This window comes from Meriones unguiculatus, chromosome 3 (genome assembly GCF_030254825.1).
Source record: "Meriones unguiculatus strain TT.TT164.6M chromosome 3, Bangor_MerUng_6.1, whole genome shotgun sequence".
Lineage (NCBI taxonomy): Eukaryota > Metazoa > Chordata > Mammalia > Rodentia > Muridae > Meriones > Meriones unguiculatus.
In genome coordinates this window covers 63169814-63196855 of record NC_083351.1, presented here as the reverse complement: position 1 = coordinate 63196855, position 27042 = coordinate 63169814, and the positions used below count along the sequence as shown (strand labels likewise).

Here is a 27042-nt window from a genome sequence, read left to right as displayed (position 1 = left end):
TACCAGGCGACAGAGGAAGAAAATGCAGCCAGTCCTCATGAAACCTGATAGGCTAGGGTCAGATGGAGGGGGAGGAGGACCTCCCCTATCAGTGGACCTGGGAAAGGGAAAGGGAGGAGAAGAGGGAGAGAAGGTGGGGTTGGGAGGGTGTAAGGGAAGGGGTTGCAGCTGTGACACAAACTGAATGAATTAAAATAATGAAATTCAAATAAAGAACATAATTTCATAAAGTAGACTAACATTTGTAAATATTGACACCTGACTTGAAAAACTATGGGGATGCAAATTTATGGATATAACCTAGAACCTCTGCTTGGAAGTAGTCCATGGTAGCTTAATAACCAATTGGTTTCCCATAGTAAGGCAAACAGGGACTATCTCTGACAGGAACTCAATGGCAGGCTCTTTGACCTCCCCACACCCCAAGGGAGGAGCAGTCCTGTTAGGCCACAGAGGAGGACTTTGCAGCCAGTCCTAAAGATACCTGATAAAACAGGATCAGATGAAAGGGGAGGAGGTCCTCCCCAATCAGTGGACTTGGAAAGGGGCAGGGAGGAGATGAGGGAACGAGGGTGGGAATTGGAGGGAATGAGGGATCGGGATACAGCTGGGCTACAGAGTTAATAAAATGTAACTAATAATAAAAATAAATTTAAAAAAGACAAATAAAAAATTTAAAAAAGAAATTAAAAAAGTAAATAAAAGTAGTAGATTTCCTACTTTCTATGTCCATTGGTTGTTACATTTCAGAAGTCTCCTCACACTGCTTATCAATCTATCATTTATCATTTCCACCTACATCTGTTGTCTTTCTTGTTAGCTTGGAGCGATAGGTTGCTGTTTATTATGTGCTTTATAATAAATCAATCGTCTTCATTTATTTGAAACAAACATATTTTAGATTCTCGAAGGGGCTTGCTATTCATTTACTATAAGTTATAAATGATATATTTATATAACTTTCACACACTAATATTGCTGTATGTACACAGTGTGCAGTATGCATATACAATATGGAATAATATGTTCATAATACATGGGGCAACGCATGTTATTTTATATGTATTTTCATGTTGAATACATACATTATACTCTAGTATATATGAATAATTCATTTGTAATATGTACATTATGCCACACTTTATATTACATAGATGTTTAGCTTGGTAGATAAATACGTATAAATCTAACATTTTAACAAACTACTGATCATTAAGAATACCCGCTCTGTCTTGACCAGGATTCAGTTTCTAATTTTAATATATGTTATGTAATTGTGTAGCAATGTACGTGTTTTGGGTAGAAATATATCTAAGGCATTTGAAGATAACATCCAAATGCTCACATGATAAACACTTCTCCAGAAAATTTTTATGTAAATTCAGACGTTATAAAACCAGCAGCCCAACTAACAAGACAAGAACGGCCTCATTGCATGAGAACGTGATGAGTTGGGTACTCTCCCAGATCCCTGAGTTATTGTTAGAAGCAAAATTGTGGAAACACTATCATTTGGCACTCACTTTTGAATAGCCATTGTTGTTCAAATTGCTTAAACAGTTCAACCACACATATTTAGTCACTGCAGAGAAATCTTAATTTTGAGGAGGGATAATCAGAATCATAGAAAAAAAGTAGCTTATCCTAAAATAAGCACAACATATTATTAGACATCAAAGTAAAATTGTAATGTGTTTTTTTTATAAGAAACAGAACTAATCTATGTTGGATGTTATTTGCATTATTATAGAATATTCCAGACTCTTTTAAAGAAGTATGTTAGATGTTTAAGTATAAATTGTATTACACAGATCATTTCAGGAATCATTTCATAATTTCCAGACTAGCTCTCAACTCACATATGTGGATATTTCGAAAGAATTCAAGCTATTCATAGAGGAACATATTTGACTTTGTAATGGAGGAGGTCTGGCTTAAAGATCATTTTATGAGTTTTTAACCCACCGCTAAGAACTTATCATGGGTAAAATGAGTCTGAGCAATTTGAATCACTTCCCTTCGTGATTCTTATCAACACTCTAGGACTGTCTAGAGGCAATAAACCACACCCACTCTCTGTCACTCTTCCCCACTGTGCCAAGTGTGAGACAGAAGAGCATCCACATTTGCACAAATCACTCATCTGTTCTTGGTACTATTTAGAGAGTTCTATTTATATGAACACAAAGGTAGAGATTTCTTGTCTCTATCTAGGTTGAAGGGATATTTGCTTCCTGGGGTCTAAATGAAAAGCTTTATAAGTCACAATTAATATATATAAAACAACGATTGCTCTATTATTCAATTGTCACTGATAAGAAGCTGGTGGCAAAATTCCTCTCCAGAGGTCATAACTGACTCTGTCTTCATGCTTTTCATTTATCCACCTTTCAGGACAAAAAGGAATCTCTACCAACTGTAGGATTATAAATCCAACCAAAGGTCTGAAAAATCGGGTACTGTTTTTCTCACCTTTATCTCTCATCATGGATGATGAAGATACTGCCACTGGAATTCAGCTATGACAGTATGGATGATTAAGCTCCACTCTAATTGGCTTTGCAGTGTGAGCAAAAGCCAGGACTTAATGATTCTTTCCCTTGCTTCTGTATTAAAAAATAAACCCCTGTGAATCACAGGCACTGGGAACAGGAATCTGATAATTATGAAAGGTGTTTTATGGGCAACAGCACTGATTATAGGAAAGCTTAAAGTACAAGGTTAAGTTTGGCTCTCAGAACTTTCAGTTAATTACCATACCTTTAAGAATTTATTTGCGTATGATATGAATATGTTTAGGTGTTCTGATATGCAGGTGCATGTGCACGCTTGTGCCTGTTGAAGCCAGAAGGTGAAGTCACGTCACATATCTTCTCCCTAAGTCTCTCTTCCTTATGTTTTTGAGACAGTACGTCACCGAACCTGGAATTTATAGGCTCACCACTAAGCTCTGGGATATCTTCTGTTACTATCCATCCTGTGCTGAAATCATAAGCTTGCACTCGTCACACCTGGTTTTCTTTACCACCTGAGGCATCTCCTTAGCCCCTCTCTGAACTTTCCAAAAACATTGCATTGTTCAAACTCTGATTTAAAGGCATAGGTTTGAGATCATCACCTCTGTATTCTTAAAGCATGTGAAAGCTATTGATGGCTTTGTGAAAAACCTATGTAAGCCTTAAAGTAATGGTAGAAATACTTGTCACAGTTCACTCTGTAGGAAAAAAAAATATTTGGCATAACAGGTGGTACTGAGAGAGGTGTGGAAGGCAATGGTAGCCCTCACCTCTTCTGCCATTATGTGGTGGGTGGAATGGATCATTCTACTTAGCAGGCAAATCAAGCTGCTCCCTGTGGAGCTAGAACTAACTACATGCCAGAAAAGCAGAATATGAAATGAGAAAAATTTCTCCACCGAGCTTTCAATTCCCTGTTATTTTCCCCACTGTCTTCCTGTGGGAGTGTTTTAGGAAGAACTCTTGAGGCCTAAAGGTTGGCTTTGTTCAGAACTATGATTTTTCAGGTGCTAGAACAATCCAGTTTGACTAAATTTTCTGTAATTTAAAAATTAAAAGGTAAAAGTCATAGAATTTTGAAAATATCTTCACAATACATACCTGAAAAAAAATCATAGAAAGGGGACAGTTTAATCGTTCAACAGAAATTGCATATGACTTATTCCTGTTCGTTCCATTTTGTCCTGTATCTTCCAGACAAGCTCATCTCTTCCATAATGATTTTTATTATGTCCACTAACTTCTTGTTTCTATATTTACATCTATTATAAAACAAAATTATTTTGAAAAAAATTTATATTTTTGGATCCTGTCAAACTCAGAGTTCTTGGTAGTTGTCAAAAATACATTTTCATTTTGACTGGGAAATAGATTATTTTATTGTTCATGTGTAATCTCATGTATAATATAATATTATTAATATAATATACAATATTTAAAACCTAGGATATAAAAAAGTCTACAAATGACATGACAATTATAATGGTCGATTATTAAATTATCAATTTATATATCAATTACAGAGAATTGAATATGCTTCCACAAATTAAATTTATCAAGCGCATTATAATTGTGGACATTTAAAAAAAATAATAATATTTTAAGACAGTTATAAAAATCATAGTATATTTAGAATCATATTGACATGTATTTTCTGAATTATATTTTGAATTATGTGGACTCAAAAATCTAACTTCAAAAATACTTTTAATGACTGAATTAAATTTTGAGCTAAAATAAGTTGTTGACCTCTGTCTTAATCCATTCTGCTATTGTAAAAAAATACTGTGTGCTATGTATTTTATAAACAAGAAACATTTATTTCTCCCAGTTCTTGAGTCTGTGAAATCCAATATCAAGGCAACAGTTAACCCAAGTGTCTGGTAAAGCACTTTTTGCTGGAGTGTACAAGGTGTCTTCTCATTATGGGAGGAAGGGCAGAGAAGATTTCTGAGACCTGACACTAGTATACTTTTGACTCAGTCACCACTGAAAATACTGTTGTCATGACATCACCTTGGGAGTTTGGGTTGTATCATGTTAGTTGGTGGGTGACAGAAATGTTGAAATTACAGTGTTTATCCTTACACAGAAATAAAATTATTGCTTAATTCTAAAAAAAAAAAAAAAAAGAAAGAAAAAAAAAAAAGAAATTAGCCATTCCCCTGTTGGCCATAGAAATAATTTAATCTGCTTTTTAATAATTCTTCTTAGAACCGTTCCTTCACCTGGGAACCTTTTGACCAGGCATGGAGAATCCGTACCCCTCTGTCACTCTAACTGCTGAACAAGTGACTAAATGACTATGTAAAGGAGTAGCAGTGGTAAAGCAACTGTAACATCCTCGTGCACAAGGACTTACTTCTGAAAATGTCAGTGTGACCCTGACATTCACATTAGTGCTACCCCAGCCACAGTAGGGCGAGACGATTGTTCTTCCAACTCAGAAACAGTAACTGCAGTTCCCCACTCCAAATGCAAGGGAGCGATTTGGAGTTTAAGACAGCCATCTGAAGCTGCCCAAGAAGGCATGTTGGAAGAAGGTGCCTAAAGTTCAATTACTTACAAATCCTAAATCCTACAACAAACTTATTAAAAATGGCACATTTCACAGAAACAGTACACCACTCAACACTTTATTTCAAGATTCTAGGTACTTGTTTTCTTTTTATTTTATTTATTTTTTTTATCATTTGCTTTTTTTATTTTTAGTTTTTTACATTTTATTCACTTTGTACCCCAGCTGTAACCCTCTCCCTCATTCCCTCCCAATCCCACTGTCCCTCCCTCATCTCCTCCCACTGATAGGGAAGGTCCACCTCCCCTTCCATTCGACCCTAGCTTATCAGGTCTCATCAAGACTGGTTGTAATGTCCTCCTCTGTAGCCTGGCAAGGCTGCTCCTCCCTCAGAGGGGATGGTCAAAGAGCCAGCCACTGAGTTCATGTCAGAGACAGTCCCTTTTCCCCTTACTATGGAACCCACTTGGAGACTGAGCTGCCATGGGCTACATCTGTGCAGGAGTTCTAGGTTATCTCCATGCATGGTCCTTGGTTGGAGTATTAATCTCATAAAATACCCCTGAGCCCAGATATTTTGGTTTTGTTGTTCTCTTTGTGGAGCTCCTGTATTTTCCAGGTCTTACTACCTCTTCTTTCATATGATTCCCTGCACTCTGCCCAAAGTTTAATTATGAGTCTCAACATCTGCTTTGACACACTGTTAGGTAGAGTCTTTCAGAGGCCCTCTGTGGTAGGCTCCTGTCCTGTTTCTTGTTTTCTACCTCTTCTGATATCCATCTCATTTGCCTTTCTAAATGAAGGTTAAGCATCTTACCCAGGGTCCTCCTTCTTGATAGCTTCCTAAGGTGTACGGATTTTAGTATGATGATCCTATATTATGTGTCCAATATCCACTTATAAGTGAGTGTATACCCTATGTGTCTGGTCTTGTATTTAGAAAAGCAAAAGTTTTTAAATTGAAGTGTGTTTAGTAAATAGCAAGGAATTATCTTCCTTAAGGAAAAAATAGTAAATTTCATAATGTCTTCGATCTAAACATTTTTTTTAAAGTGTAAGAGCCAGAGGTGGTGGGTGACTGCAAGGGAACAGTGTCTCCTGGACACAGCAAGGAAGCTGCAGATATTTGACTCCTCACAGTTGGGACATCATGAGCAAGACTTATGCAAGCCCAAACCAGACCAAACCCCAGCAGACAAAAGGGAGGTTGGCACACAGACCTAACCACACTGCGGGGGGAAGGGAAAGACAATTTTCTATAAGCCTCTGGATAGTTGACTACTCACGAGTAGAAGACGAAAGATCCAGGAATTGTTGTAAAACACAAATTGGTCTTTAAAAAAGAGAGAGAAAATTGTATGTGTAGTGAAAGGGATGGACCTAGGAAGAATTGCCAGATAGGCCAAACATAATCAAAAGGCGTCATATGAAACACTCAAAGAATTAATGTTTTTTCTCCTTTACAATAAACTCTACATGTTCAAGTTGAAATTAAGTAACATTCATATTAACTGAGTTTGTATTGTTACTATAACAATTGAAGTAAAAATTTATATTGGTATATATGATCCTTCTTATTTGCTACTCTAATAAAGCCACTTTAGGAAACACAGCAAATTAAAAGAAAAATAAAAGCACTGAGGTCTATACTTTTCAGGGAAACAGTCTTTCAACCCCCACTCTCCTGAGTAGGTGCCAGTGGACCGTGGATGTTCATCTAAAGCAGCCAGACTAATGTAGCGTGTTTTTTCTCTCTCCTCTCAGGGGCTGACGTTATCAACTTTGATGGCCATGTTGTGTTACCATATCGATTCAAAAACAAGAAGATGAAAACGCTCAAGGATGTCATTGCTTTGAAATTTAAGACCTCTGAAAGTGAAGGAGTCATCTTGCATGGTGAAGGACAGCAAGGGGATTACATTACTTTGGAACTGAAAAAAGCCAAGCTGGTCCTCAGCTTAAATCTAGGTTTGTTGTGAATCTCTATTATTTTTTCCTATCAATTAAATATTTATAAAGAAGTGGGTAGAAAGATAGCTCAGCAGGTAAGAACACCGGCTGCTCTTGCAGAAGACTTGAGTTCGGTTCCTAGGAACGCAGGATAGTTCAGAAGTGTCTTTCTTGGCACTGACATTCCAGGGTGTCTGATGCCTTCTGACTTTCCTGGCCACCAGGTGTGTATAGGATGCATACACTAGATTCAGGCAAAGCACTCACACATATAAAATAACTTAATCCACTCAAATGTTACATGAAAACCCATTAAAATGAGAATTATAAGATCTCATGTCCTATTGCTAATTATTTTTCATCTATGGTGGCATATTATCTATTTATATACTTATTTCTGTTAGTCACCTTTTTATCACTGTGGCAATATACTGAAAAAAAAATACTTAGCAGAGAAATGCTTATATTGCTTTCTGTCACAGAAGTCAAAATCTATTGTCACTAGAAACAAAGGTCTGGATTTGTGTTGAAGTAGAATGGCATGGAGGAGGTGCATGGTGGGAGACAGATTCTCATGGGTTCCAAGAAACAGAAAAATGGCAGAGCATAGAAACAAGATAGGCAATTCATTGGCCCTATTCCTGTGACCCATTTCTTCTAACCAAGATCTACCCCCTAGTGCCAGTCGTGTCTCAATAGCACTAGCAAATCATTATTTCATCAGTGAATTAACTGATCCATCCATGAAGTTGCAGCAATCATCATCCAATCACTTTTCCAAACCTCACAGCAGCTGCGACTAGGTTTCTAGCCACTGAACTTTTGGGAAACAGTTTAGATCCAACCCGTAACAGTACGTATTTAACGGAGTGTTTGTTGAAGCACTTGTACTGTCTTCAATGTTATGCTCATTGGTAGCATTCATGGGAAACAGGAAGACATGATCTCATCAAGTTGTGAACGATGCTGGTGAAATAAAAATAGGTGATTTCTAAGTGTGAGTCAGTTTCCTAAGCATGCATAAATATGCGCTTAAATATGTGCTCATATTTAAGAAGCTATAGGACCAACATCAGAATGCACAATGAAGAAAAACCCTCTTAGGTTAAAAAAAAATGTCCAGGATAAGATCTAAGTGATGAAAAAGACCTCTCGTGCTCATGGAACTAGAAACAAACTGTGGTGGATCTATACACTGGATTTCTGGAAACAAGAGAGGAATTCCAAGAGATGTTCAGATTCTGTATGATTCTATGCATCCTTCTGGTTATTCAGAATGAAGAGCTATAGGATTCTCACTTTGTATGTACATTGAGACTCTCATGAGAACAGCCTAAGTCAGCATGAGAGTCAAACATGACATATTCATGGCTGGGGAGAGACGGTGCTAGCATCCAAGAAAAAATGTCAGGGAAGATAAATAGCAATGTATCTGAGAAATTATGTTAGTGATAAATTCAGCATGACCTGTGATGCATTGTGTATGAAGCAAGAAGAAGGAACAGAAACAAAGAACTATTCCTAGGATTTAAGCTTGGTCCCTAAATGAATGGCTAGTGTCATTTTCAGAAACAGAAAATAATGAGAGGGCAGAAGTAATGACAGAGATTTGTGGAAAGACAGAACATCTGTGCTGATATTACATAAATGAAAGGTATTTATATGGAGTAAGCTGCAGAGTGTGAGTAGAGTGTGCACTATGGGAGGAACGAAGCAGTAAGTAGAATGGAAAAGTAGAGAGAAATGATCAGTGCTATGTAACTCATCTAAGATGTCAGCTGACATGGAGACAAATGTGTGAATATTGGCGGTTACTGTTTACTTACTCTCCAAGGAACTGAGAAAACACTTTTCTTGGCTTGTTTTATAAATGAAGAGAGAGTAAAAATTGTGGAAATAAATATTTGAATTCACCTAAACTAGAAAAAGAAAAGAAAAAGAAAAAAGCAGGGGAAAGAGATAATGGTGGGAGAAAAAGACAACCCAACGAGATTCTATCTTGCTTTTCCTCCCCACAGAGTCCATGCTAGGTGACTTACTGATAACATATCTGAGACACATAATTTGCTGAAGAAAATGTTCATGGCTTTGGCAGTGGCATTCAGAATTCCAGATTGTACAAAGCAATGGCTTTTTTTCCCTCTTGCTTGGCTCAGTGTTCTGAGTTCCATGTAGGAACAGAACTCAAAGAACACATAGTTCATGGGTTTTATTTTCTCTGTTGTAATAAAAATTCTATAAAACAATAACTTAAAAAATTAATGAATAACTAAAACACGCTTGTTAAATGTATCACCAGAGAAAACCACAAAATTGAAGATTAAAATGCTTAAGAGAGAACTTGCCAATTGGATTTCCCTATCCTATATTATCTTTAGCCTCTGGACGTTTCTGAGGATGCCGAGTCCCGTGTGCCAACTTATTTTAAAGATAACTGTCAACTCTAGAAACAAATTTAATCAGGGTTGTTTGTATGCAATAATAGATTGCCATAAGCGTATGCCTTTGACTATATAACTTCTGCTCCCAAAGTAAAAAAATCATTAAAATAAGAATCACATACTAATAAAAACAAATACCGAGTTTTTGTTACATTAAAATAAAGTGAATGTGAAGGAATATGCAAATGTTATATATGCAGTTTTAATGCCATTCATGGAAAATCAATCACACCACTCCATAACAGTTCCAAGCTGCAAAAAGAAAATGTATGTATTTGATGTAAAAAATAATACAGAATAAAAAATTAAATACCAATGACACCAAAGACTCCATTACATCAGCTATAACCATAAAAAGAATAAAATGGAAGATAATAACAATTGTCAAATTAGTAAGTGTGTCTTTTCAGGGTTTATGTGTAAGTGACAAAGAATCCTTTTTACTATTCTGCTAATAACATTTGGGGGGAAATTATCTAAACACATAACTTCAGACATTTGATGTAGTTTGCATATTCAATCATGTGTTATTAAAATGAGAAATGTATGAAAAAAGATTTAAGTCCAAAGACATATTTTTCAACATCAGTTCAACTTCATAATTTGGAGGAGAAATAAAATTTATAGAGATACATTGGTCATATTAAAATGTGTTTAATTTTAGTCTATTTTGAACAAAGATTTATTTTTATGTATATATTTTTTTCCTTATATTTACATATGTGCAAGTTTTAATTCTATAGAGATGTACTGTGTGTTGTTTAAAGACAAACATAATATGTAAAATATAACTGACCAGCATGGCACTTTGAGTGATGAGAAGCCTGTTTACCACCCAGGCGACCACCGAGTTCTGCCTATCATGATCCTGGGAGACAAGCATGGCCACGAGCAATATGCCAGTTCCGTGTCACTCTCAGTGGATATAAACTCACAGAGACACATAGATGGGAAATACTGGAGAATGGATTGAGGCCAGTTGGAGAATTAGAACTTTTGTAAAGAAAGCTTCAGGAGATGTCATGGTGTTAGGACAAATTGAAAATGCAAGTGATTTTGGTGCTGTGGAAAATGTGAAGGCTGCCAGTAAACTCAGTTCCCCATCAGGAGACTGATCAATGTGGCACCGATTGAGTCCCTGTATGAAGACAGATGTCTGATCATGATGACATTGAGTAATCCCTCAGCACTAGAGAGAAGAAGAAGCATATGAGAAATGCATAAAATCCAGTGAGAAATGAACACAGAACCCTCAAATAAATCAATGTGAAGCTCCTTCAGCACGGATAGAAGATTTGAAATAGCATCTGGCAACACCAGTAGAAATGAAACTGTTCTCAACACTGCTGTTGAAAGAAATTTTTCCAAACTTCATAGTGATGGCAGATGAACACAATGTATATCTGTTTTATAATGTCTTAGAATAGATGTTTTATATAAGTTAAGTGATGGTAGTCAGACCCCATGAGATTTTCTATGGTAAAAAGGTGTAATAACAATTCTACATTTCAGGATAACTGTATTATTGTAAGTCTCTCTATCAGCAGTTCTCAACCTGTAGGTCATGACCCATTTGGGTGTCAAATGACTCTTTCACAGAGCCACATAAGACCATTGGAAAACATAGATCTTTATATAACAATTCATAAGAGTAGCAAAATTACAGCCATGAGGTAGCAACGAAAGTAATTTTATGGTTGGTGGTCATAACGAAATGAGGAACTCTACTAAAGGGTTGCAGCATTAGCAAGTTTGAGACACACTGCTCTATACAGTTCTTCAACTCATGGCACCCATCCCTGGATGTAGGTCAAAAGGCTTAATAATCTTCTCATTGGAAAAAACTGGGAGTACAGGAAGCAAGTGTAGCCCAGAGTCCAGAAAAGGATATTATCTTAATTGTACAATGGGTGCAGTGGCTGTTCTATTTAATCCAGTGAGATGGCAGCTTTGGAACACAGTAAGAAGTAAACAGAACATTCAGCCTTCTCAAAAAAAATAATAACTAAGATAGCAAAGGCATCACATTAAATACACACACACACACACACACACACACACACACACATATATATATATATGCCTAAATAGGTATACAGCATATATATGCATAATTAAATGGTTGTATATGGAAAACATCTGGAAGAAAATAGCTCACACTATATTTAGTGGAGGAAATAATTTGCATTTCATTTTGCTTTTTTATTTTTCATCTGTAATCATGAACAAGTATTGGTTTAGAGATGTGAGGGCTGGAAACTAATTTTGACACACGACCCTGTAGAAAGGAAGAGAGAGAGGTTCAGAGGTGAAACTAGGACCCAGACGAAAGCACTGATAAACTATCTGTCTATGTAAACCCGTGTGCACGTATGTACCATAGTGGCGTTTTGTCTAAATATGTTATTTTTTAACTTTATTTTTTAATTTATGTTGCACGTACATGTGGAGGGGAGCACAAACATGCCACAATGTGCATTATGAAGGGCAGAGGACACGGTGGAGGGTTCTAATTTCTCCTTCTACAATGCTGGTCCCGGGGAATGCAACTCTGTGTCAGCAGAACAGAAAGTGCCTTTATCCATTGACCTGTATTTCCAGACCAAGATATTTATTTTTTTCAGAGCTATTTTCATCTTACCTTTTCCTAATGAAACATGTAGAGTAACCTTTGAACACCAGCTGTGGCTTATAGAGACGTGGCATTACCTTTGTGAAGTCCATTGCTTGTTCTATGACCTCACCAAAAAGAGTTCATTACAATTTCACTGAAAAGTAGTTCACTTCCAAAGTTTTATGGCAGGCTGGGATTTATGACAGCAGAAGAAATATATCTACTCAAACACCTGGTGCCACTCTTTAATGCCATCTGTCATTAACAGGGAACTTGTCCTGCTACTCAGATGCTGTGTGTGTGTGTGTGTGTGTGTGTGTGTGTGTGTGTGTGTGTGAATGTCAAGCCATAAAACTCAGGAAAACCTTGCTACCTAGACTTATATCTCCTTTATTTCTTCTCTTGTCCTTCTGGTCGCTGACCATAGAGATGAATACATACATGCATGCCTGCACAAGTGCATATGTACACACACACAAACACAAACATACAGGCGCACACAAACATGTGAATGTACACACACACAAACACACACACTCTCACACACATGTGCATGCACACACACTTCATTATCACCCAGAAACTTTTGAGTTTATAACAATGCAAGAATAAACAAGGATTATTTTCCACATTTTTCATGTCAGCAACCAGACTCAGAGAAGTGACCTGTTTGTCCCCATCTGAACATCAAACTAATAGTGATACTGTCAGATCCTAGGCCCTCAGGCACGTGAGTCCATGTGACATTGATCTGATAACTCCACTCACCCATCAAAACTTAACAGAATGTACCGCTTTGTCCAAAAAAGTTTTTTTTTTTAAGGGAACAAGCTTTTCCTCACCATTAATAGCTTTCATTTATACACACTGTTAAAGTCCTGATTCTCCTACACTAACCTCAATAGACAAATCTGTCTGTGCAGTCATGTTTTATTTCTCTTTTGTTCCCACTACTCAGGAAGCAATCAGCTTGGCCCCATCTATGGCCACACGTCTGTGACATCAGGGAGCCTGCTGGATGACCACCATTGGCATTCTGTAGTCCTTGAGCGCCAGGGACGCAGCATTAACCTGACCCTGGACCGAAGCATGCAGCATTTCCGCACCAATGGGGAGTTTGACTACCTGGACTTGGACTATGAGGTATACATGAGCATTTAGGTTTGCAGTGGAGGAAAGGGGAAGGCATATCCTACCGCTGCTTTACTGTCAGTTTTACATGTGCTCAAGCCCCTTCCTCATCCTTCTCTTTAGAAAGAAAAGTAGTGAAAAAGTATAATAGGGATTATTTTAAAGCTTGTCCATTAAGATACACTTTAATTTCTATATAGTTAAGTATTTTTAAAATATTCTGGTCTAGTAAAATTGCTTACAAGGTAAAGACACTTGCTGCCATGCCTGGCACCCTAAAGTCAATTCTGGAAATCTACATAGCAGAACAAGAGTATAGACCCGGTTATCCTCTAGCCCCCACAAACATAAGGAAGCATATGAGTGCCCCCCACATGAATAAACACATAAGACATATAACGACTTCTTAAAATATCAAGGATCACCTAGAAGCTTAATATATATACATATATATGTTATAATTTTATAACATCCACATTGATATGTTAGGTTTAAGTACATTTTCAGAGTAATTCAACACAGTCCTTCAAATCTGTGACTAGAACACAGGGGTGAATCTATGATGATTTTACATGTAATTGGAGTAAGAAAAAAGCACAACATACTCGGCTGCAGCACCCAACCAAAATAAAAAGCCTGACATGTCACCCCGCTAGAGGCTTCCAGACTTTCTTAGTTCATGCAACTAGTAACATTCGAATAACCTTCTAAAGCATTCCAAGGCTGGGTTTTCAAACACCTGAAGATTTATGTCCTAATACTTTGATAGCTACTTGAAAAATACAAATAAAACTTTTCTATTTTTAAATACCAGTGTGGTAATAAACAAAATTAGGAGAGTTGAATACTATTTTAGATTTGGGTTCTAATTTACTACGGTCATTCTTTATCTAGTCAGTTGCTGTACTGTGTATTTTCTCCCAACCTCAACTCAACAGAAAGGCAAGAACTACAATTTGGTTGTTACAATCCACCAGCAACGAGTGTTTCACATTGAATCCCAGATAGGCCAAGAATTGTGATTTCTTTAAAGGTTTGGTGTGTATGGGAATACTCTCTGATTTTGCTATGAACCTTTGTGTTCCTTGGCATCTTCATTTGAGAAAGCAGAAATCTATGCACATATTACGTATGTGTGTAAAAAATTTAATAAAGCAGAATATGAGCATTTTAAAATTATTGGTGAAAAATCTGCATTAAAAGACATGATATATAATTATATGTCAATGAAGGTTTATTAATATAAAAATGTAAACTTAAGGCTGAATAACTGTACCCCAAAATAGCCATTCCAAATGATTATTAAAGAAGCTGTTAATTTAAAAAGAGAAAGTAAAATACATAAGAGAATTTGGTAGAAGTAAAGGGAAAGAAGTGATGTAATTATATTATAATCTCAAAACTAAAATCATTATTTTAAAAGTGAAAGATAAAAGTCCAGAAAATTTGTATCTCCTGCAAGTTGATGCCACATCTCTTGTGACTTGGTGCTCCAGTGTATGAGAGAACTTGCAGATGAATTATTCAGCTTTTATTAATAAACTTTGAAGTATCACAGAATAAGGAGATATCCTGAAGCATTAACCATGAGCAAACATAATTCCAATTTTCAAAAACCATAATTAAAGATTTGGGGTCACAGACCCTATTGAGTTGGTAATGAAATCTGTGCACAATCACGCACATGCAATACTACCCACACAAGGTCAACAGTTCTAGGATTTTACAGTGTGACAAATCTTTCTTTCTATACATAACATGTTTGAGAGTCTCAGGTAATGACTGGAATGAGAGTGACATTTTTTATCAGATGAGGTAGCAGGGGAAATATGAATTTCCTGGAAGAGCGATGAGGATTGTACTGTTATTTTTCATTGATCAGCTAGTGCATGATACCCCTCTCTCCATGGGAACAGCAGTTATTGCCATGGGTCATGGTAAAGGTGGTTGTGCCTACTTTCATATTTTATACCATGTAGTATTGACCCACTCTTTGTGTGTTATTTAAAGAAATCTGGGGCCTCTCTAAGAGCCAGTATCAGTATTGCCCATGTCTCTTTGATGTATCAACATAGGAAGTACATTCCTACTGCAAGGCTGGTAAATGAACTACAAATTTAGCATAATACATATTTTGTATAATTTACGTTGAAGTCTTTAAACTTTAGTCTAAGGGATAAAAGAGCTAGTACTCTTCTTTCCTGACAAGCCTGAGGAACAGAGTTTAACCCTGGGATTCACATGATGAAACCTGCTTGCCCAGCTGTCTCCCGACCTCCACGTATGTGCCACGCCATGTGCATATGTACACACACATGCACACACAGACACAGAAGCACACTTCTACAATAACACCAATAATAAATGTTAACCGGATGAAAATGTGAGACGGGTCTCTATGAACACCTTAAAAGTATCAACACAAGCAACTACACGCCTTGACTACCTGCGCTCAGGGAGGCAGAGGCAGGCAGATCTCTCTGAGTCTGAGGCCAGCCTGGTCTACAAAACAGAACAGAACAAGCCAAGTCCAGAACAGCCAAGGCTACACAGAGAAACCCCATCTCAACCTCCCGCCAAAATCCATTTTAGTGCTTTAGTTACTGCCATCAGTATCAACTTCATAGTACCTAGAAAGGTCGCTGTGACTTTCAAATATTTTCTCAATATTTCTACCATTTTTTATTAGACTATATTTTCCTTTTGTGAATTTCTAATTCTTTTCTATGGAATTTGGTTTATTCTTAGCTTCTCTTCTCACGCATGAACTCATTGCAAGTGACATATTCAGCCTAACATGTTTTATCATGCTTAATTTTAGTTTAAGTGGGGCCTTCTTAAAAACACTGTGTCACAAACCATCATTAAGTTGCCTTTTTTTTTTCTAAAACTAATTAAGCATTTTAAATACCACAGCACCAAATAATGGAACATAATTTACTCCCGAACCTCTCGGAACTCCGCACATTCTTGCCTTCTATCAAGTATAAAGCCTTCACTTCCGAGAATGTCTCAACAATTGCTTTTACATTAAAAACTGTAGGGAAAATTTTTAAAATGATGGAACTGAAAAGTCTTCGGCATGAAAGTTAACATTACAACTACAATTACACAATTATTTATCAATGCACTATTCGTAGGGGATATTTCAAGCAATACTCACTAAGGATAGTTTTGTGTGATCTGTATTGAGGCCATAAAACCTAAAACTGGTGAGAGAAACATGGGGAAGGAAACATCTCCTGTAAGTATGATACCTAAAGCAGCACGTGAACGTGGTTGCATCTTAGTCCTTAAGTTTTGCAAGATCTACAAACCTTGCAAACCTTGACTGCTCAACTTACAGCACTTATGTTCCACAAAGTCTGTAATCCATACACTAAGGGGATTTTTCAGCTATTTTCTATACTCAAAATAATTTTAATGAACCTTTGACTCAAACAGTCATTAGCCCTCCCAAAGCCTACAGAGAGTAAAGGCAGTATTCCTTGCCTTAGGCTACACTTTTATCAGCTTATTATATTAGTGCTGGTTGTCTTGAGATTACTAGAGGCATTTATTGGTAACATGTCTTTGAATGATAAATACGAAAATATAGTTTTAATATTCCTTGATAAAATAAAGTTTCTTCATAATTTTTTTAAAAACACTCTCAAGACAATTTATAAAATGCCTTTGGTGTTTAAAAAATTGCAAGGGAAGTTGGCTATTTTACTCATCAAATTCTAACCTAATTATTGGAATTAATGATTCCATTACGCATTGCACTAACATCATAATGTATTGAACAAAACAATTTGTCGACAACATAATGTTTGCATATTTTAGACTGAGATAAAGATGCTGATATTGGTTGTATTTATAATTTTGTCTCATTGATTGTAAGACAGTGTAAACATTTACTTTTTTTTTCCTTGAAGATAACATTTGGAGGCATCCCTTTCTCTGGCAAGCCAAGTTCCAGTAACAGGAAGAATTTTAAGGGCTGCATGGAAAGCATCAACTACAATGGTGTCAATATTACTGATCTTGCCCGAAGGAAGAAATTAGAGCCATCAAATGTGGTAAGAGTCCAAAGTATTGGTCCAGGGGCATTGAATAACAGCAAACACATAGCCCTCTTTACCCTATTTTGGTTCATTAAGACAAATGTGTCCTAATAATATGTAGATACTTGATACTCAGAATTCACACGGACTTTGGTCAAGTCAGCATGTGTGTCCACTGGCTGTAAATTGTCCATGTAAGACTTATAATGAGGACAGGTTGACAGGTGAGGAGGGAGACCAGAATGAATTATATACATATACGGAACTGTCAAGGAATAACACTAAAGGTATATAAAAATATCAAAGTAATAATTAAATAAGAGATTAATTTTTTAAAAAACATATTCTTTGGGGAAACAAAAGAGTGGTTCACAAAAGCTCACACTGAGTTCCCTCTAGATCTCGTGGAGACTGGTTTCAGATTGCTTGGAGAAGACCAAATAATGAGGGTATTTCAGCAGCCTGCCTCCCTTTGTACTGCTGTTAACACACACTCCACATACTATGCACATACATAAACACACTGTCTCAGTTACTGTTCCATTGCTATGAAGAGACCATGAGCAAGGCAACTCTTATAAAAGAAAGCATTTGTTGGGGGCTTGCTTACAGTTTCAGAAGGTTAATCCATTATGGTCATGGTAGCAAGCATGGCAGGAACATGTCTCTGTAGCTGTAGATGAGAATTACATCCTGATCTATAGGCAGAGAGAAAGAGAGAGAGAGAGAGAGAGAGAGAGAGAGAGAGAGAGAGGGACTGGACCTACCATGTGCTTTTGAAATCTCAAAGCCCAACAGCACTGACACACTTTCTCCAACAAGCCTATACCTTCCGATTTATTTAATCCATTATCTGGTAACTAAACATTCCAATAGCCTAGTCTGTGGAACTATTATTTAAACCACCATACACACATACTACATACAAGTCATAAACACTGACCAATATCCACACTGTAATATTCACATAATTATATATATCCAACATGCTATCTACACATATAAACACATGTACCACATACTAACACATACACACATACATTATGCACCATACACATGCGAACACACATATGCCACATACAACAATACAGAAAGACATTCAGATAGTCTATACCAAGCGCATGCACTAACATAGCCATTAATATACACACCAGAACATATACTTCATAAGCTATGCACCAAAACAAGCACACACTACACACTATGCACAGAGACTATGTACTATACGCACATATGCCACAGACTACGGTAAAATACAAACACACACAAACATATACTTACACACTATTCATTCCCACTAACACACACAGTCCATGTATTATCTGTTCATACAAACACATACTACACACATATACACACACAAACACGCACGTTTTAGCTTTTTAAGCTTTGGATAAACTGGCACAAGGGTTTTTTTTTTTCTTCACCTTTCTCAGATGTTTCAGGGAAAATGTATAGAATCCAAATCATCAGAATATCATGTCTCTTATTTTCATTTTTAATAAGTAAAATGTCAGTTCTAACTAAAACCTTACTCAGTGTTTCAATGGATACACTCCTAAGATGTATCCATTTGGTACTCAACCTACAGAGCACCAACCATGGACGCTCATTAGCAAGGTGACTTTAGCTACAGAACATGTGGAAACTAGAGAAGCCTTTGACTACCAAGAATATGTTTATAAAACATAAGGCATATGCAGATATATTCTATTTAACAAAATATTTGTAGGTAATCACAGAATAATTTCTGTAGCAGATCTGCACACATACTGAAAACATTAGAAACGTTGTGAAATATAACATTTTGTACACATCCCCAGAAAGTGAACATTTTCTAATAAATTTGCTCAAAGCTATTAAAAGCTGTTGTTTCAGTGGAATTCACTCAGCTCCTCGCAGACTCTGTATCGTCTCTTATCCACACCCTCCGGCTGCCCTGGCTGACCAATGAGCACTCTTCCTCAGGAAGGGTCTTTAATTAGCCTGGGACAAAACCCTACCACACAGGGAAGTGGTCCATTAGAATACCCCATAGACAGTTCTTTTCTCTGGTAAGGGCAAATATTAAAAAAATAAAATAAAATAAAAATCAACTGTGAAGATGCAGAGCGAACTAATTTAAATATTAACTCAGGAAGACAATCTGTTTCAAATTTAGTAGTTAGTGGGCTTCATAGAATTGCTGGGCATTGGAGAGATTTTATGTGTGTGTGTGTGTGTGTGCATAATACATACATATATGTATTTAACACATATATATTTATATGTAATCACATATATTATATATACACATTATATATTATTCATAATATATATCATGGAGAGACAGACAGGGATAATGTCATCAAATGATTCCTTAAAATATGAAAGAAGATAATTCCTTAAAGAGATTGAAGAAGACCATCCTGTGATCTCCCATCACAGCCGGCTGATAATCTGTCAGTCTTTTGACTGGTGTGGCTCGCTACACTCTGAACTAGAAGTCCAGCTATTGCATTTTTTGGTCTAACACTCCAGGATGTTCCATCAGGATCCACGCATGCGCTGAGTCAGGCTGAGTTGCTATCCCTTAGGTTTGCCGTAGGCTCCATCACTGCTTTGAGATTTGTAGAACCATCTCTGTCAACAGCCTCACATAGGTGTTTGTTTGCTTGCAGGGGAATCTGAGCTTCTCTTGCGTGGAGCCCTACACAGTACCAGTCTTCTTCAATGCTACAAGCTACCTGGAGGTGCCCGGCAGGCTTAATCAGGACCTGTTCTCAGTCAGTTTCCAGTTCAGGACTTGGAACCCCAGTGGTCTCCTGCTCTTCAGTCACTTTGCAGATAACTTGGGGAATGTGGAGATTGACCTTGTGGAAAGCAAAGTAGGAGTCCACATAAACACCACACAGACAAAGACAAGCCAAATCGACATCTCCTCAGGTTGGTGAAGTCTGCTTGACATTGCTTCTTAGTCTGCTATTGACAGTCCCAAGGCAGAGGCTGATGGTCTTTTCTTTTTTCTTTTTTCTTTACTTTTCTTTTCTTTTCTTTTTTTTCTCTTCTCTTCTCTTCTTTCCTTTTCTTTTCTATTTATTTTCTTTTCAACTGGCACTATAGGCAGAGTTATACTTCCATTTGAAAATTTAAAACTCTTCCTTAACTATACTATATTCTGCTTAAGAGAAATGAAAAACTGATGACAGCGTAGGGTGTGGGCAAGGAAGAAAGTTGGTTGGCTTTGAACCACAGCATGTAAATCTGCTAATCCTCCTAGGTGAGCCTGTAGGGTTGTGACGCCATTAGGGTGTGGTTCTGGAGCCCAGGGTCTTCTCTTCCGGGCATCACACCATGCAGGCATGAGGCATACAGGTGCTAGACTTGAAGGAATGAAACTTAGCAGAGTGGGCAGGTGGGTAGCATCCCAGCCTGAGGTGAATGCCCGGAGGAAGAAGGCCTTGTCCAATACAGATCTTTTAGTTACAACCCTTTCGGTGACACGGCTCTCCCAGGGATACAGCTTTCTCTAATGGGGGGATATGAGGTTTCTATAAACCTTGGGGAAGTGTGTAGAGGTTTTTGGGTGAGTGAACACCATTGCCTGGGACTGAGGTTCTAAGAATGCGTCATTTGCACAGAGAGGAATTCCAGGTGCTAGGCTATGCGACTACCTCAAGAACTGTGAGAGTGGGGGGTCACGAGACTGTGTGCTGGAGCATACAGACACAGAACAGGAGCGGGCCAATTCTTACTCCTGCCGGGCTCAGCATTGAGATTTTCGGGGTTTAGAGAACATCTCGACCTCACTCTAGCTCAATGCCAGTTTCTATGGTCACACTATCCAAGTGCCCCACATGAGGGGTCGCCTATCAGATATCTTCATTGTGATTTATAACGGTGGCAAAATTACAGTTATGAATTAGCAAGGAGATAATTTTATTGTTGGCGAGGGGCTCTCCACATCATGAAGAAATGTGTTGAAGGTCACAGCATTAGGAAGGTTGGGAACTACTGTTCTAGATGCTGCACCATATTTGGTAGAGAAATTAATATTCCTCGACATGCATATTTTTTGTGTAGAATCAAATAATATTTGTAGTGAGATGACAGTGTTTGGAATCTTTGACCACATAGGCATCCAAATAGCTTTTACTATTAGTTATAAGATTATGTTTATTTAATTATTAGTTTAATAATGGTTAAGTGCCTCAATCAAAACTTCAAAGTGATACTCCTAGACATATGGCAGATGTTAAGACAATGTAAGCAAGAGGTAAATACAAAACGGGATAGCAAAACGTATATGTCAACCGTTTGGCTTGGTTGCATTGCACACTGCTTTGAGTGGGCATTGTTCTGATGTCATAAGAGGAAGCTCAGGCTAGACTGTAAGTTGGGAAGGGGTCCTGGAATATTTTTAGACTAAGATGGTATTAGGAAAGATAACACTACAAAGTGGGATATTATGAATCAAGAAAAACTACGTGCAAGATGGAATGGTGATAAGTAGCTTTTTTTTTAACCAAGTTTTTCTATTTAGTCTTTGAACCAGGACTGTGGTAAACAAACTACCAAACAAAACCAACAGAGATGGAAGAGTTTGTTTTAGCTAACCACCTGAGGATATACTCTGCGATGGCAGCAGGAGCATGAAGCATCTGGCCATCTTGCATTCAGGGAGCAGAGAAAAACAGTGATGTTTCATTTGCAAATAGCAATTCTGACATGGGGTGGAGAGAGGAAAATAGCATTTACTGAGCACTTAGTGTAGATGTGCAATTACAGAGTAAGGGGGTCATGACAGATAAGCCAGGTGTGTGACTGACTCTGCATTTCGGAATAGGACATGATCATTCTGTAACTGGAGTGCAGACGCCTGACTCCCTTTCTTCCACACTGAATTACTTTGTTCATCTCATTTCTTCATCTCTGCTCTGGGTGTCAGGCTCCTCCATGGCTGGAGCTGTACATAGTCTTCTCCTATCTTGAGCTTTCAGAGCATCATTTGGAACTGATGCTATAAAACATTCCAGGAATGTTTCTCAGGTTCAGCACTTACTCTTCACGCTAGCTGTCGGTTAGATGTTCCACTGAAGGAGACATGTCTCCTTCTACAGTGGCTCTGTGCTTGCTCGTGAAGAGTGAGCTCCATGGACTTTACCTGTTCAAAGAACTGCTGAGAGCTACTCCGTAGGGCTGCGTGTACATGATTGAAACGCTGAGGCACTCCTGCCTGTATTCTGATTTTACATTATTATTTTCTAATTTTTCCTGCAAGTTCAGTTGAAATGATTAATCAACCAAATTTTATCATTTTCTTCTCTGGTAAGCTCAGCTGGGAAGAATCAAAGTAAACAAGAAATATCTAGAGGCCGAGAATAGGAGAAAACAAATATACATAAATGATTTATACAGTCAGAAAGCAATCTACTGTTAGGATTAAATGCTCTTTTCTAATGGCTAAACACATAAAGTGTTAGCATGTAGTCCCCCCCTTCTGGCATTATATAAGCAAACCTACTTGCTGATGTGTTTCCACATAATGGAATCATTGTGATTGAAATAATATCTTCAAAACAGTGATTACTAAGCTTATTCATTTGATTTAGTCTAACTAAGGTCTCCAATTTGTTCTTGTCTACCTTATGCAGTTTTAAAAGGCAAAGACTCAACAAAGGAAGGAGAATAAAACAGTGTGTGAATAAATATTCATCCATAGATAAATAATTGATGTTTTTGTAAATTCAGCTAATTTACCTTAATAGATTTTCTTAAAAATACAGAATTGGACTTCAGACTATTTGCCAATTTAGAAGAAGAAGAAGAAGAAGAAGAAGAAGAAGAAGAAGAAGAAGAAGAAGAAGAAGAAGAAGAAGAAGAAGAAGATTAAGAAGAAGAAGAAGAAGAAGATTAAGAAGAAGAAGAAGAAGATTAAGAAGAAGAAGAAGAAGAAGAAAGTAGAAAGTAATGGGAAAAAATGAAAGAAAAAGGAAGAAAGAAAAAAAAGGTGTAACTTAAATGAGCCATTTTAAAATCTTACTCTTAGCTCAATGAATGTTTCAAGTGAATGAAATGTTTCAAATATGTACTTTCCTATATGTGTATTTAAATTGAAGGCCATGTTATGACTACACACATTTCAGAATCCTGAGTGTCAGTAAACCAAAAGATATCCATCAAAACCACACTGTATCCCAGCTAATGGCTTGGCTTACCAATGCCTGCCATGAAGCATGAAGAACTGAGTTTAGATTCCAAGTACTCATGTGAAAGCTAAGTTTGATGATAGCTGTGCATCTAATGATAGTGCTGGGGAGATGGGCTAAGATCACTGGGGCTTGCTGGCCTACCATTGTGGCCAAATTGACAAGCTTCAGGTGCAGTGAAAATTTTTGTCTCAAAATATAAGATGGAGAATAATCGAAGAAGACACTTAACATTGACCTATGGCCTCAATGTGCATGTACATGAACATGAACCCTCATATACAAACTCATACTCAAGAACACATACACACATGTGAACACACACACATTCAAAATCTAAAAGAAAGCTGGGCAGGCAGGCACACACCTGTAACACGAACACTTGGAGAGGCAGAAGAAGGTAGATTTTTGCGAGTACTAGTCAGCCTGGTCTATGAAGTGAGTTCAGGATAGCCAAGGCTACACAGAGAAACCCTGTCTGGAAAAAGCAAAACAAAAATCTAAAAGAAAATAATTTTAAAATGTAAAATGATGAATCTTATTTTATAAAATACAGTTTCATCAACATCTTACCAAATTCAGTTAATTATACAAATCACTGACTATTTGCAGTAATGCTGATAAGAGAGCCTAAAACACTGTTGTTTGGGTTAAGAAACATAATATACATCTTCTCTTGCAAGCTGGAGAATTTAAGAATATCAACTCATTATGCTTCATATTTAAAATACCTTGTTTCAAACTTTTTTTAAAATTTTTATTTATTTCAATTTATATACTTTGTATCCCAGCTGTAGCTCCCTCCCTCATCCCCTCCCAATTCCATCCTCCCTCCCAAGTGCCTTCCCCCAGTCCACTGATAGGGGAGATCCCCCTCCCCTTCCATCTGATCCTAGTCTATCAGGTCTCATCAAGACTGGCTGCATTGTCCTCACTGTGGACTGGCAAGGATGCTCCCCACTCAGGGGAAGGTGGTCAAAGAGACAGCCACTGAGTTTATGTCAGAGATAGCCCCTGTTCCCCTTACTAGGGTACCTATTTAGACACTGAGATGCCAAGGGGTACATCTGGGCAGGGGTTCTAGCTTATCTCTATGCATGATCCTTGGCTGGAGTATCAGTCTCAGAAAAGACCCCTGCACCCAGTTTTTTGGTTCTGTTGTTCTCCTTGTGGAGCTCCTGTTCCCTCCAGGTCTTTCATCTCCCCCTTCTTTCATAAGATTCCCTGCACTCTCCCCAAAGTTTGTCAATGAATCTCAGCATTTGCTTCAATACCCTGGCTGAATGGAGTCTTTCAAAGGCCCTCTGTGGTAGGCTCCTGTCCTGTTTCCTGTTTTCTCCTTCTTTCGATGTCTATCCCATTTGCCTTTCTGAATGAGGATTGATCATCTTACTCAGGGTCCTCCTTCTTGCTTAACTTCTTTAGGTGTACAGATTTTAGTATGTTTATCCTATAGTATATTCCTAATATCCACTTATATGTTGCTAGTTGTGGTGGTGCATGCCAGTAGGATTTGCTGAAGGAAGCAGAGACAGGAGGATCACGAGCTTTTTTTTTTTTTTTTTTTTTTTTTTTTTTTTTTTTTAATATAAGAAACCTATACAAGAAAAACACCTGCCAATAACATTTTGATGGACTCATACAGAGCAGGGCACCGAGAGGTCAGTTCAGAGTTTCTTACACATTGTTGTTGAATGTTTGTAACTTCTTTCTGGTTTTCAGTAATATATTTTCTGTTCAGGGTGGAGGTGACCCGTTGATTCAACCCCCATTTTTTGCCTTTTGCAACATAGTCCCTGAGTATTCCTTTAAAGTAAATCTTACAACTAAGAGGACAGATAACCTATATGGCTCACATTTTCCTTGTATGTTCATGGAAGGTAATCCTAGGCAAAACATTCAATACGTAAATTTAAGCAAACTTTGAGTGACCTCAAATTTGCAACTTAAGGTTGCTTTTCCACGGAAATATTTTCTAAGCTACAGAGTCAATTTTAGAAAATCTGCCCACAATATTCTTTTAAAAAGTAAACATAGTTTATTCATCAACATATGGGTGCATATTTGTGCAATAGTAGGAGTTGAGAGACAATCTGCTTTTGAAAAATGGCCTCTGGGGAAACATGTGTTCTCTATGGGAATCTTTTAATTTGTCCTTCATGTTGAGAGCTCTAGGTTAAATGGACTGAATGATTTGTATGTTTCAAATGATTTGGGTCAAAGCACAGTAAGAAAGCACCTTGTGGCACACACAATAGCTATTGACACAAAGTTTCATGAAATGAAATTAATCTTGGTATTTTAAATGTGCTATGATTATTTTTGGTATTTCTTTTCTTTTTTCTCATTAAAATAACTGACATGACCCACTACAATGAATTTATTCCCTAAGTATACTATGGCCAACACAGACCTATACATCTGTCACTGTCACATAATTTGAAGAGTTGAAATATTTAAAAGCTTGAAATCCCTACAGTTATTTACTCCATTTTTCATTTTGGAACATCAGATGTATCTTCTGGGCATAGTACTAAAACATTATATGCATAACAAAAATAAAATAAAATAAAATTTATTAATGTACAGTCTTTTAGACTTCCCAACTATCTGAATTTTTTTTTTATTTCAAAATGGGAAAAGAGGAAGGGAGGGTGGGAGTGGGATGAGTTGAGGGATGGTGCTTCAATAAGGATATATAATGAATAAATTATACAAAAATAAAAAAATTTAAAACAAAATTCTCTTATAAAAATAGCTCAATTTTATGAACCAAATGTGAACAGATTCTTATTACAATAAGTTATGGTTTCCTATATTCACAAACTCATAAAATATTATTTGACAGAATATGTATATAAAGTAAATTTGATTTTTCATAATGACATCTTTTAATATATTAGCAAAAAATAAAAAATATAAAAATCAATTCTTATGCATAAGTAAAGAAAACCTTTAAGAAAAGTCATTCTGCATATTTTGTGCTCTAAACTAGCTGCTTGTTTTAGCCCCACTATGCAAGATTCCTTGTTTTGTCTGCTTCCATTTTGCTTCATTTACAGAATGATACTTCAGAATCTAAATTTCTACGGAAATTGGAATTCTGAAAAAAAATCACCTTTGTTTGTATTTTTATCTCTAGAGTACATCTTTTGTGGTACAGTTTCATTTATTTGTCTTTTTTAGTGAATTTTTTTTTTAAATCTTTGAGTTCCATCTGGGTGCATTGTAGACAGAATAAATGGTTTATTTGTTTGCTGTGTGCCTGGGAGTGGCTGGGGAGTGCTGACAAGGTCCCTCATCAATCTGAGCAGATGCATTTGCTGGGGACCAATTATGGCACAATGAAGCAGCAAAACATCCTTCTCTTAATTTCTATGAACTGTTTAAAAGTTGACCGACCCATTAGCATTTCTTTATACATTAATGTTTCGTTTCTAATGTTCAGGTGCCTCTTTAGAAAAGTCTTTCTATTTAATTGTTACTGTCAAAAGATTTTCAGTTCTATGATTTTTAAGCTTCATCATTCCCTAAGAAAATTTTAGCAGCTACACTATGAAGGTAACAGTGCCAGTGAAGTGGCTCAGGGCACTGATGCAGATCCTGGAAACCTTGGGAGTCACATGGTGGAGGGA

The 27042-nt window shown here is 37.1% G+C and overlaps 1 protein-coding gene across 1 annotated transcript in view; it reads left to right on the top strand.

Annotated features, from left to right (window-relative positions):
- Positions 1-27042, top strand: part of Cntnap2 (contactin associated protein 2) — a 2202731-nt gene that overhangs the window by 941968 nt on the left and 1233721 nt on the right. The window contains exons 5-8 of the mRNA XM_060380093.1: positions 6799-7002; positions 12998-13182; positions 17091-17234; positions 19880-20144. Coding sequence (XP_060236076.1) covers positions 6799-7002; positions 12998-13182; positions 17091-17234; positions 19880-20144 — 798 coding nt within the window. The remainder of the gene's footprint in view (positions 1-6798; positions 7003-12997; positions 13183-17090; positions 17235-19879; positions 20145-27042) is intronic.